This window comes from Microchirus variegatus, assembly GCF_963457635.1.
Source record: "Microchirus variegatus genome assembly, chromosome: 3".
Lineage (NCBI taxonomy): Eukaryota > Metazoa > Chordata > Actinopteri > Pleuronectiformes > Soleidae > Microchirus > Microchirus variegatus.
In genome coordinates, this window is record NC_139804.1 from 32,183,459 (window position 1) to 32,196,234 (window position 12,776).

General features: G+C 41.4%; 1 protein-coding gene across 1 annotated transcript in view; it reads right to left on the reverse strand.

Moving 5' to 3' along the window:
• rsrc1 (arginine/serine-rich coiled-coil 1) overlaps positions 1–12,776 on the reverse strand; it is a 131,293-nt gene that overhangs the window by 39,898 nt on the left and 78,619 nt on the right. Inside the window, exon 7 of the mRNA XM_083886059.1 lies at positions 618–689. Coding sequence (XP_083742185.1) covers positions 618–689 — 72 coding nt within the window. The remainder of the gene's footprint in view (positions 1–617; positions 690–12,776) is intronic.

A 12,776-nucleotide genomic window follows, 5' to 3' on the forward strand; every position in this document is an offset into this window, starting at 1 on the left:
GTGTATGTGTGTGTCTGTATTGTTATATGTTGGTGGTGGAGTGGGGAAAAATGTTTTACTGCCTGCAATGCTAAGCACATTTGTGTGCATTACACATCTACTGTGCATTTTTATGTAGACTGCAGCCGTCTCAATAAAAAACAAGTGCGTCAGCATCTCTGAGTACATGTTTTTTTTTTACAAATTGAACATCAGCGATGAAATTGGAATGGTCATTTACAAGACACGTGTGTGTGTGTGTGTGTGTGTGTGTGTGTGTGTGTGTGTGTGTGTGTGTGTGTGTGTGTGTGTGTGTGTGTGTGTGTGTGTCTGTGTGTGTAAGGCAAATTAACTGTATGTTAAAATGTGTAAAACCACTTATGTTACAGTAGACGTTTTAAAATCTAATGCATATATTATGTTCTCTTGTCAGGTCTTCAGACTCAATCGCACAATTAAAGGCTATTTAATGGAGAGGGAAATAAAAAAACAAAAACAAAGCCAGGCTGCATTATTTCAACAGCTAACTTGCCAACATTTTTACTTTTTCCGTTTTGGCACTGGCGCTGTAATCCACATGTTGGATCTATGACCGACAGAGACACACACACACACAAACACACACACATATAACTCACCTTCCTCTAATTTCTTTAGGGCCTCCTCCTCTCTCTTAGCTACTTTGGCCCTCAGCACCTCATCCGTCTTAGCTGAGAAGAAAAAAGAAAGACGACAGAGTCAGGAGCAAAGCACAAGCGCTCGTGTTCTTCTTTTATTATGGACAGTTGCGTATAAAACGTGGCATTCATAATTAAATTATTTTTTTTCAATCGTTACTCATGATGTACGATTGTAATATATCGGAAATAATATAACAAATGTATTAATTTAAACAAATCTCTTTTTTTTTTTCTTCCAAAGCCACGTTGTTAACACCATTTTAAAAAACAATCTCTTTGAGTTATTTCTGTGCTATAAGATGCTGACATTTGAAACAAATTGATACTCATCACAGAGAATGCAGGAAATTACCAGAGGACACTTTACCAGATGAACACTTAGTGTACAGATCAATAAAAATAGAATTTAATGTCTTCTCTGTTCCCCGCCAAGCACAGCCATGCTCGGATATTTTTCCTCAACGCTCCTGGAAAAGTCAACGCGCTTTCCTGAAAGGTGTATATATATAAATATATATACATCGTTTCACCGTAATGAAAAGCTTAAGAGAAAGTGAGGTAGCGGGAGTAAACACTCGTCAGGACATTTTAAGCATCTTTCACCATCAGCAGTGTTGTCTGAACTCCCTATTCCTCTACCTTTCCCCCTGAATAATCAAGATGTTAAGCCACATTAAAAAATATAATGCTGTGTATGGCAGGACTATCAATATTGCCTCTAAATTAATTACATTTCCGTTGCGGCACATCATTTATTTTGCAGCGTTAGGGCCTCGGCGGAGCCATTCGCCTTTATTGCTATCTCACTTGGTTGATGAGTGAGCTATGTAAAATTGAGTCTCCAATATCATTACACTTAATGAGTTTAAACTTTGAAAGAGAAAAAAGTACGGGAGAGAAACAGAAGAAGAGAGCAAGAGGAGAGGAATGAAGGATGGGTAGAGGGTGGGGGGGGGGGGGGGGTGAGATCTCGGTACTGTTTTGGGGAAGTTAATACAATATGAGAGTGGGTGTAAGTGTTTGTGAGCACTTAGAGAACGTTTGTTTTAGGGCACAGCTGTGGGTGTCCAAATGTGGTTTATTGCACAACTTGAGATGCTCGAGATTTTGTGTCTGATTACACTTGCACTGCAAGCATGTTCCATAAAAATGCATGTATACCAATGTGTGTGTGTGTGTGTGGATGTAGAAGGCCATGGGTTGTGTGAGTCTCTGTGTGACTGCGCTGCTGTTTTTGTTCAGTAATTGGCATAGACAAAGAACCCGTCACACTGTTGTTACGGCTGGTTAAGTCTAGAGGTTCCGCATCTTTACCAACAATGACTTTACATGGATGACTGAACCCTCCTCTACCTCCCTCAGCTCGGGTGTGTGTGCGCGCGTGCGTGTGCTGACGTGTGTGGGAGTGTGTGCCTGAACCGAAACCTACAACATCTCATTTCTCTTTGCTGAAACAGTCATTATTTTGTTATGTTTGTGTGTACGAGTGCGCTAAAAGCCAAACTCCATCATCTTTATTCTCTGTACAACTACACTGGAGTTTTGTTTGTTTGTATGCACATTTTTTTTTGGTCTCCGTGTGTGTGTTTGCGTGTGTGTGTCTCTGTGTTCTTCAGTTTGCTATTTGCTCGAGGCAACCGGGAGGCAGGTAGGAGACAGAGTGGTAGTGGTGGTGTGATGCAGCGGTGAAGGGGAGATAAACAGAGAGATCGGGGCCATGTCGGAAAAAAGAAGAACTGACAGTGAGGGGAAACAGACAAAAGCAAAAGAAATGAGAGAAAATGCTTTGCCTGCGCGCACACAAACATGTGAGCACAAACAACAGGAATGATTTGTCGCTTCTTTTTGTTTGCATGTTTATCCTCCACCTCTATCCCTTCATCACACCCCCAACAGGTTTGCTTATCCTCTCTCTCTCTCTCTTCTCTCCTTCTGCTTTGCCCTCTTCCATCCCACCCTGGTTTTATGCTTTCTCTTCCTTCTCTTGCTCATCTCTCCAGTACACTGCGCCTGGGGGCAATAGCAGCAAATCAAACTGTTTATCCATCTCTCATCAGTGTACTGCCTCACGGGGCTCCTGCCCCCTCAAAACAATGAAAGTAGGCCTGTGTGCTGAGCCAAGGATACAATTTAATTACATCAATAAGGAGTTACACTTAAAAACAAACAAACATGAAATACACAAAAAAGACACACATTTCGGCTGTTTTTATTTTGTAAAGCTATGAATAAGCTCTGACAGAAGTCACAGAAGCTGTGAAGGACAGGAGTCATTCTTTGGATAATTCTGGGACGGGACTTTTATTAAAGTGCATGAATAAATCAATCAATAAATAAATGTAGCTTGGTGTTGACGAGAGGAGAGTCCTTTCACTTAATTTAGACTTGGTTCAGTCTTGGCTGCAGAGGTGGAGGGGTGGCAGCGGGAAGGGGCGGAGAGCGTCAGTGAAAATCACATTGTGATTATGTGTATATAATTGTAGCTCGGGGGCCCGGGGGCCATGTAGCTCTGATGGCGCTAAAGGATGTTTTATGCACAGCAACAGAGAAGAAGAACGTGTGATAGAGAAAAAGAGAGAGAGAGTAGGAGGGAGAGGCAGGCTGCCAGGATGTTTGCTTCTATTTTTTTTTTTTTTTTTTTACTTTATACAATCTCCTCTTCTATCTACCTTTTTCCTCCCTTCTTTTTCCTCTTTTTCTGCTCCTCCTCCCCTCACACTCCTCTCCTACTCTTTTCTGTCCTCCTCTCTTCTCTCCTGTCCTCCTCCCTTGGCAGGATTAGCTGGGTCTCGTTAGAGGGGAAATGTAATAATGCTCCTACCAGGTGGAATCGGGCCCGCTCCATTATCAGCCGGGAGATGGATGGGCCATGTAGGGCCGGCGGGGGCCACGCGCGCACGCAATTTAGATTCAATAAACTGGCAAAGCAAGACCCCCAATCTGATTTATCTCTTACACGCCGCCAATGCTTGCTGCTACGATGCTGATTCCCTATTACCGCTCAGAGAAGGACTATTCATTGGACGTAAGGCACGGCAGTCAGAGAGGCTTGTCGGGGCCCCCGGGACGGCAGCAAAACAGATACAGCAGAGGGTTAATACGTTTACACACAGATAAGCAATTAAATCTAAGGCTGAGGTGAGTTATAGAGTTATTAAGGAGTGATTGGGATGGGAGGGAGGGGAAGAGAGGGACAGGGGGTGGGAAAAAAGAAGAAGAGAGATGTTATTCAACGTAAGAGGGTAGTAGCAGCTTTGGCCTTAGGCCGAGTATTAGAAGTGAGAAAGGCTATCATATTTAGCAGCACATAAGGTGAGAGAAGAACAGAGAAAAATCAGTCTGCACATGTTGTTCAATAACCTCAACAGTTATAAAACAGCCTGTGAGAAACTCAGTCTGTGTGTGCATACCGGTGTTTTGTATGTTTGTGCACATAAGTGGGCATGTGTTGGCGTAACAGGTACATTCATATCCGCCGTGAATATGCAGAGCATTGCATCGCATCGGAGCGTGAGCCAGTGAAGCGCACACGTGTTAAACAGTGCTGCTAAGGGTGGGTGTCATTACATCCAGCCGCCAATCAAAGTGAATCCGAATGTCAGCAGGAGAGAGGGCGTGATAAATCAGCCGCACACCCGACGACAAACAAAATATTAGAGGCAGCGCAGCGCCATTGGAAAAATGTCCCTTCTAATCAGCCAAACACTTTACAGCGAAGCTCGGCAGCTGGGCCTGCAACCAACGCTGAATACCAGAGAGACAGATAGGACAATAAATACATAAGAGACAGGTCGGAAGACAGACAGACATGTTGGCACGCTGACAATTAACAGTTCTGACAGACAGACAGACAGACGGGACAAAGACACTTAAGCACAAACTGGGGCTCGAGGACAGATAAGGTGAGACAATAGAAGTGACAGGCAGACAGACAGGTGGGATGACAGACAGTCTCCCACCATACACATTTCAATTGAAGATTTAATTCATTATAATGAGTGATTGCAACAATTGGTTTTGCTGTTTTTTTTTATCATTGTAAAAAGGCTTCAAATACCACAAGGAAATAATGGACTGACTCTGTTTCCAAAGTTTAACAGAATGCTTTGATTCCAAGGATGGAATAAATCCAAACATGGATAAATGGATGAAAGTTCAAGTGTCATAATTAACAGAGCCGATACCAAAGTTTTACTCCAGTGATAAATTATCTGCAGGAAGGATAAAGGATAACGTTTCCACCACACTGATGAGAGGAGACAGTGATGCAACATTATCCTCCATGATTTTACAAAAATGTGATCACATGACATGAGTATATGGACAAAAACAAGGAGTCACAAGAGAGAGAGAGAACAGTTTTCTAGTTGAACATTTCCCAAACAAGTAGACAGACTAGACCGTTTGTCAGTGTTAATTGCGTTACAATCTCACTGTGAATTCAAAGATTTAAACTGAGAAATGTTCTTCACAGAGACCCGCCACTAATTACTGAGTGAGGCTTTAAGCCAACAAAAGATTCCTTCATATTTTTTTTGGGAGACTTCAGGTAAGAAAACATTCTATTTTGGCAATTTACAACAGGTGGAGACTAGACATTAAATGCATCACAAGAGGGCGCAATATTCAAAGCAACCACTAGGTGGCACAGAACAGCAAAAGAGCAGAGTCTTCAACCAGGCCTTTCGTGTGTGTGTGTTTAAATGCTGGTATATGTGTGTCTGTGCAGGCCCCCCACTATAACAACTCACTAATGTAGACCTTGTGAACTCTAATTTGACAGGGGACATATAACAAATGCTCCGATATCCTGACTGCACGGGCAGACAAAAGCAGATAAAACAGGAAGTGATTTAAATATTTAGCAGGAGCACGCATAGCCAGGCTGTTGTGCAACCTGTGTGAGATCTGTGAACTCCCATGCCGCAAAGAAATCACCACAAACGTGCAATTAATTCACTAAAGTGCCGTATATGAGTCAGCATCTCGGCGTTAAAACTGGACTGAGTAAAAATCCTTTGGGCAGAAAAGCCGGAGAACTTGAGTGATCTTCAGCGGAGGACGCCCTCTGTATCTGTCATCAGGCTGATTTAACGACACCCATGAAATATTTACAAACCAAACAATTAGAGAGAGATATCTTACAAAATCAATCAATTATTCATTGCCAATCGTCTGAAGAGCTTTTTTCTTTTGTTTCACAGCTATATTCTGATGCTGGGGAGTGCATCAATTAAGGCTCAAACTCCCGTGGTGTTATGGATGCTTCAGAGAGGAAAGATTTCCTAAATGAAGGAGCCGGATGTTAAGTTTCCAGCAGCTGAAGGATGACACTGTTGTGGCAGATGAGCTCGATGAAGTGACGTTGCTAATCTCTGCATACATGAAGTCAGAGGGACAATTCACATCATTCACCTAAATATTATGTGAATGACGTTCGGCCACGGTGTGTAAAAACTCTTGCAACACGTGTTCTATTAATTTTTAAAACAGCCTCTTAACTCCAGACACCGCGGCTCCATCCTTTTATCATTTCATTTCACTGCAACAGTCTCATTGTGGTGAGGAATTCAGAAGAAGGTTGATTTGAAAAGAAAAATATGAAGCGACAAAGACTTTTTTTCCTGCATAACTACAACCTCAAAAAATAAGTCTTTTTACAGACATATCTTTTTACTACAGCCAGTAAAATAAAACTCTTTATGTATCACTGTTGTACACTCTTAGAAATAAAAGTCCCAAGTAGAACTCTATAAGGTTCTTCGGCTTGTCCTCCAAGGAGAACCCTTTTTGGCTCTACCTGGAACCCTTTTGGAGGGATCCACCAAGAACTCTTTTAAAACTCTTTATTCAGGAAAGGGGTTTTAAAGGGTTCTCTGGATCAAAATGGTTCTTACTGGAACCATTAGTGTTACCAAGAACCCTTGAAAAACCCTTTCCTAATGAAAGGGTTTTTCAGAAGCAAATGGTTCCAGGTAGAACCTCAGCCCTGGTAGAAAGACCCTTTTGGAACCCTTATTTCTAAGAGTGTACTTCTACATTAAACAAATAGATTTCAGTCAAATGTGTCCTACTTAACCCTAAATGTAACCATTAATGCAGAGAGATCTGTTAAACGGGAGAATGTAGTGATAAATCGAAATTTCTTTTTAAGTTAAAATCGTCAAAATTTGGTTTCAGGAAAGTCTTTCTGTGTTTCTTTAACCTGGATGACAATAAGAGTGGATTTTCCATTATTTTCTGACATTTTGTTTTAACAGCAGAGATGTGACTCCAGTTTCTACACTCTTAGAAATAAGGGTTCCAAAAGGGTCCTTCTACAAGGACTGAGGTTCTACCTGGAACCATCTGATTCTGAAAAACCCTTTCCCAAAGAAAGGTAACACTAATGTTTCCAGTAAGAATCATTTTGATCCAGACAACCCTTTAAAACCCCTTTCCTGAATAAAGGGTTTAAAAGGGGTTCTTGTTGGAACCTTTATAAAAAGGTTCTACCTGGAGCCAAAAAGAGTTCTCCTATGAGGACAAGCTGAAGAACCTTATCTGGTGCTTTAGCACATTGCTTCACTGCATACAACATATTTTCGACAGTGAATAATAAGAAAGACCAACCTTTACATTCAACTAAGCTTGGCTCCTGAAAAACACATTAGTCTTATTTGTTTTTACAAGAGGTCCGAGGTTGACAAAGGGTCACCAATAAGTAGCTGAGAAGCGTTGCCTTTTGCGATGCATGTGGACAGTCGAGGCTCAGCACCCCCAACCCAAGGAGCCAAGGGGCACAGATACCCCGTGACTCTGGAAGTGCAAGAGAAGAGAAGAGAAGACGAAAGCAGGCCCCGGACCTTGTGAGGAGAAGCCGAGGCCTCCAGCGGTCAGAGATCAGAGATGGGAGATTACTCTGAGGACCACGCACTGCCATGGGGGTGCAATGCATGCACTCACACATGCACAAACAACCACACCTGAGGAACACACACAGACATGCACACACTCACATAAAACCATAAGAGCACAACACACACACACAAATGCATATCACAGAAGCCTGAGGGAAATAAATGCAACAACAAAGCTTCATAGTAGAGCAACTAGGTCACACAAAGGTCAAGCTCAACGCCTTTCTATGGAAATATCACATATTTACTATTAATGTTCTCGTCTTTTAGGGGGAGAACGTATAGATATTAAAACATCACATTAGTGTGGGTTTGTTTGTGTGTGTGTGCGATGTGTAATTTAAGTCATTTTCTCGCTTTGTTGGAGGGCGAGAATGCCTTTTATTTAAATAAAGAAAAAAGTTCCGTCTTGTGCACTTTACTGTGATGAGCATGTAAATGTGTAACGGAGGTCTTGAGAGGGCGATCAGATCAAATCTATAATGCAGGGACCCTACAGTGAAATATTAAGCATCCCGGGGGCCTTTGAATGACATCTCACCCTCAACTTCAACCTTGTCTCATCTCCACATGTCTCTTTCATATTCTTCCCTATTTTACCGCCCTTTCACTTCCCCTCTTACCTTTTTTCCTAACCCAATTCACTTTGAACACTCTCCTGATTATCTGCATACTTTTCTATCATGTAACTTTTAAAACTATTTTTTTTACAATCACAATAATCTGGATTGATTACAGTGTTTGCATGTTTCCGGGAAAAGCAGCTTTAGTGTGCTAAGGCAAGTTTGCTTCTAATAAAACTAATAATAATAATAATAATCTGACACCATATGTTTAGACTGATAGTAACTAAGGTGTGTCAGCAAGTTCCTGCCTTGTGCCTTTTTATGTAAGTCCACAGAGCAAAGGCAGTTGTTATTATAGGATAAGTATAAATGACTGTAGCCCTCAATGTGGACTATATTTGTCATATCTAGAACGTAGTGAGGGCAATAATTAAATAACAATATATATTGCAATACAATTTTTGTTCAATTGCAACTCAACAAAAAAGGACGTGTCAGTACGTTTTTTTGTGTTTAACAAGTGTTTGCCATTTTCTGTCCGTAAAACCACAAATAACTGGTTTCTGTGACAAGAAGAGCACAAATAAAATCTTGACCTCAACGATTATTAATATTGATCATCTTTAATTGTGATCAAATGTTTCGGCTTTATCGCCCACACCCCTTTGTAGAATGTTATTTGCAGTGCGATTTCGACAGAAGACGTGTTGCAACAGAGCGACATAAGGTCATACATGCACCCTTCATTTGGCCTTTAATACATGAGATCTGAGATCTTTGTGACAGCTGTTTGCGCTGCTGTGTGATGCTTCCCTCCCGGTTCTTGCGGTTTCACAGTGCTCATTTGAAAACCAAGTAAGTATTGGCTGTTTTTGTGGCACCGTTCGATTGCACAGTTAAGTTTTCTCCATCAAGGTGTTCCTGCCAACCCATCATACCTGTGTCCTCTAGGGGAACTGACGTATTAGTTAGGCTTTAGGTTTCAACAACACCAGGGCATTTTATCCTTCACATTAGGGTCGAAGTGGCCGGAGCCAATCCTAGCTGACGTATACTACCGTTAAAAGTTTGGGGTCACTTAGAAATTTCCTTATTTTTGAAGGAAAAACACTTTTTTTTCAATGAATATAACATTAAATGAATCAGAAATACACTCTTTACATTGTTAATGTGGTAAACCACTATTCTAGCTGCAAACGTCTGGTTCTTAATGGAATATGTACATAGGTGTATAGAGGCCCATTTCCAGCAACCATCTCTCCAGTGTTCTTATGGTACATTGTGTTTGCTAATCGCGTTAGAAGGCTATTGGATGATTAGAAAACCCTTGAAAACACTGCACACAGCTGAAAACTGTTTTTTACTGGGCAAAATTATTATTTTGAATAAAAATCATTATTTCTAATGTCTTGACTATATTTTCTATTCATTTTGCAACTCTTTTGATGAATAAAAGTGTGACTTTTAATGGAAAACACAAATAAATTGTATCAGTGAGACCAAACCTTTGAACGGTAGTGTAGGTTGAATAGGCGACGTACACTCTGGACAGGTCGCCTGTCCATCGCAGGGCAAACACAGATACAGAGCAACCATTGACTCTCACACCTACAGTCAATTGTCCAACTAACCTAATCTGCATGTTTTTTGGGCTGTGTGATTAAGCCCGAGTACCCGGGAAAACCAAAGCGCACACGGTCGGACCAGGTTCTGAAGCGGTCACCTACTTGCTGTGAGGCGACAAAGCACCACAAATCAAATGAAAAGACTCAGTAGTTTGCACAGATGAAAGCTCACTACAGCACACGATACACACAAAAAAGATCTACATTACAATGTGCATTCCTTTATGATATGTTACTAGAGCTGAAACGATTAATCGATGAATCGATTATTAATTGATAACTTAATGAATCGCTAACTATTTTGATAATCGATAATCGGTTTAGAGCTTTTTTCATTATTAAAACCAGATTTCTGATTGTTTTAGCTTCTTAAATGTGAATATGTTCTTGGTTTCTTTGCTCCACATAACAAAGAAATCATTAAAACTGAATCATTTTGGTTTGTGAACAAAATAAGATGTTCGAGAACATCATCATTTCCAGCTTTGATCAGTGTTTTTTTTAACATTTTCGGACATTTTATGGACCAAACGATTCATCGATTAATCGAGAAAATAATCGACAGATTAATCTATTACAAAAATAATTGTTATTTTCAGCTCTACATTTTACCACTATATCCACTGACAGACAGATTCAGAAACTGACCTTTAGTTAGGAAAAGAAAACATATATCATAACTACCATTATAATATTGTTGATAATAATAATACACCTATGTATTGCAATGTCAAAGCAAAAATATATGTGTGTATGTGTGTGCGTCAGTGTGAATGCACTTGAGCGTGATGTTGAATGGTAAAGAATAGACTCTGGTTTCCCTGCTGAAAGCCTGTTGGATGCCATTGTGATGGCACACCACTGAGTGTGTGTGACTCATGTGTGTGTGTGTGTGTCGCGGTGGATGCGGTGGCGGGGGGGGACTAAGTCTATGTGGACCCCCGCACATGAAAGGTAAACTAGAGCCGCTAATCGCAGTTGTGACACAAGGAGGTTCAGAAGGGCGCCCACTTAGAAAAGAAAAGCAGGAGAGCCGGGGACCCTGGCCGATTCAATGGGGCTCAGCACAACTGACCACATTACAGGAACAAACACACACACTGCAGAATGGACACACAAACTTGGTGGTCTCTGGTGTGGACTTCATGGATGGTGAGTAGAGCTTCGAGGAGCTTGTCCAAAAGACTCTTCATAGAAATCGCCAACAACGTACTTCAATAAAATGTTCGATTTATATATTTCCTTAAAGAATTATCCAGTGAAACAAACAAAAAAAAAAAATCACATTCTGAGGGACAAGGTGTTAAACACTTGCCTCACAACAGGACTGCAGGTGAGCAAGAATAAATGTGTAAAACAAAGTGTTTCAAAACGAATGCAAGTTCAGGGACATATTTGGCAATTAACGCTAAAATGTCAGCTCATAAAATATAATGAAGGGAAACAGAAAGAGAAAATGTATAGGGCAGATTGTGAGTGGCACCAGGGAGAGAGGGAAGAGGGGGAGACGAAGTGCAAAGGAGTGAAGGAGACCGGACAAACGACAGCCTCCCTCCAAGGTAGTGCAGCGCACTCCCTTCTCTCTCTTCTCATCTCTTAATGCTTATTTTCACCACTTTGCTTAAAATATTGATAATCAATTAGCACTACGTCTGTTTTGCTACAGAATCTGTGTCACGGTCTATCACTCTGTCAGAGCCAATTCGCCGCTCATTCAAAGTTCATTTTTCCTTGGCGGCTCTGTGCCTTTGGAGGAGTCATTACGCGTGGAACATAGCCCGGGGTGCAATCACCTATTCTCTTTCATTACTGGGGAGATGGAGAAGGTGAGAGAGATTATTAGAACTTTGGAATGATCACAAAGCTCCACGCCGCCTGTCAGATCCCCCCTACGTGTAATTCATCTGGCCTCTGCTGCCTCACCCCCTCCACCCCCTCCACCCCCTCCCTTCCTCCCTCCCTCCCTCCATCCCTCCTCCCCCAGCCTCAGCCAGGGGTTTGGCCACAGACATTATTCATGAACATCTGCAGCGTGCTGAATATTCCACAACCTCCGTCGTGATGAAAAGGGAGCTGCCCCTTTGACTTGAAAATTAACATGCCGGCGCAGAGATTATGGATGTGTCGCTTCGTTCCAAGCTGAGCTGAGCTGGGCCACACTGAGACGGGCCAAGCTGATCGCCCAGCCTGGGCTCAGCGAAGTAGGAGAAAGGAAAAGTGGGTGGAGAATATGCTCTTTGTAACAGTGAGGTGTCTGTTTCAGTGGGCAAAGCAATGAATGAAATCATTTTACTGCGCGGACAAGAACGGGTGAAGATGAGCACAAATCAGACATTAGCAGTAGAGCTCCGATATGTCACATGATTACATCGAGTGTCCAGTGTAGACTTACAACTCTCATGTTCATCACTGCCACAGGTATATATAATATATGATTAAAGAATAATAAGTGTAAATAAGTTCCTGATTAACTGATTCATTTGTCTAAAACAGTGGTTTAGTAAGGAGTAAAGTGACATTTCCGTGTGTTGATGGGATTGTGACTGATTTCCTAAACGGATTCCTTTTAGATTCATTGAGAGATATGACTTATGAAAGATATTTTCACAGATTTCTCTAATCTGCCACATTATTAAAATATGTATGTTGACATTAAAAAGTAAATCCAAAGTAGCACAGTGAAGTTATACATGTATTTCTGCTTGTGAACCATAGATATGAATAAATCTGCAGACTCAGCTGTTAGATTAGCTGTGAGAGAGAGAGAGACTTGAACGCGGCAGTCTTGTGAGATTTGTGGCATTTTCTGCCAGACTGATCAAATGATTTGATGAATCAATATTGCATCTTTCAAATCAAGATTGATATGAATTGGAAAATCCATTTTTGAACATCTCAATGCACCCCTCTCTCCTCACCTCTGTGCATCTCTTTCTTCCATTCACTCCTGGGTGTCTCAACATGAAAGATCAGCCTGAGAATGAAGACTTTTCCTCTCTCACACCAGGAGCACTGCATGCTCGAGAG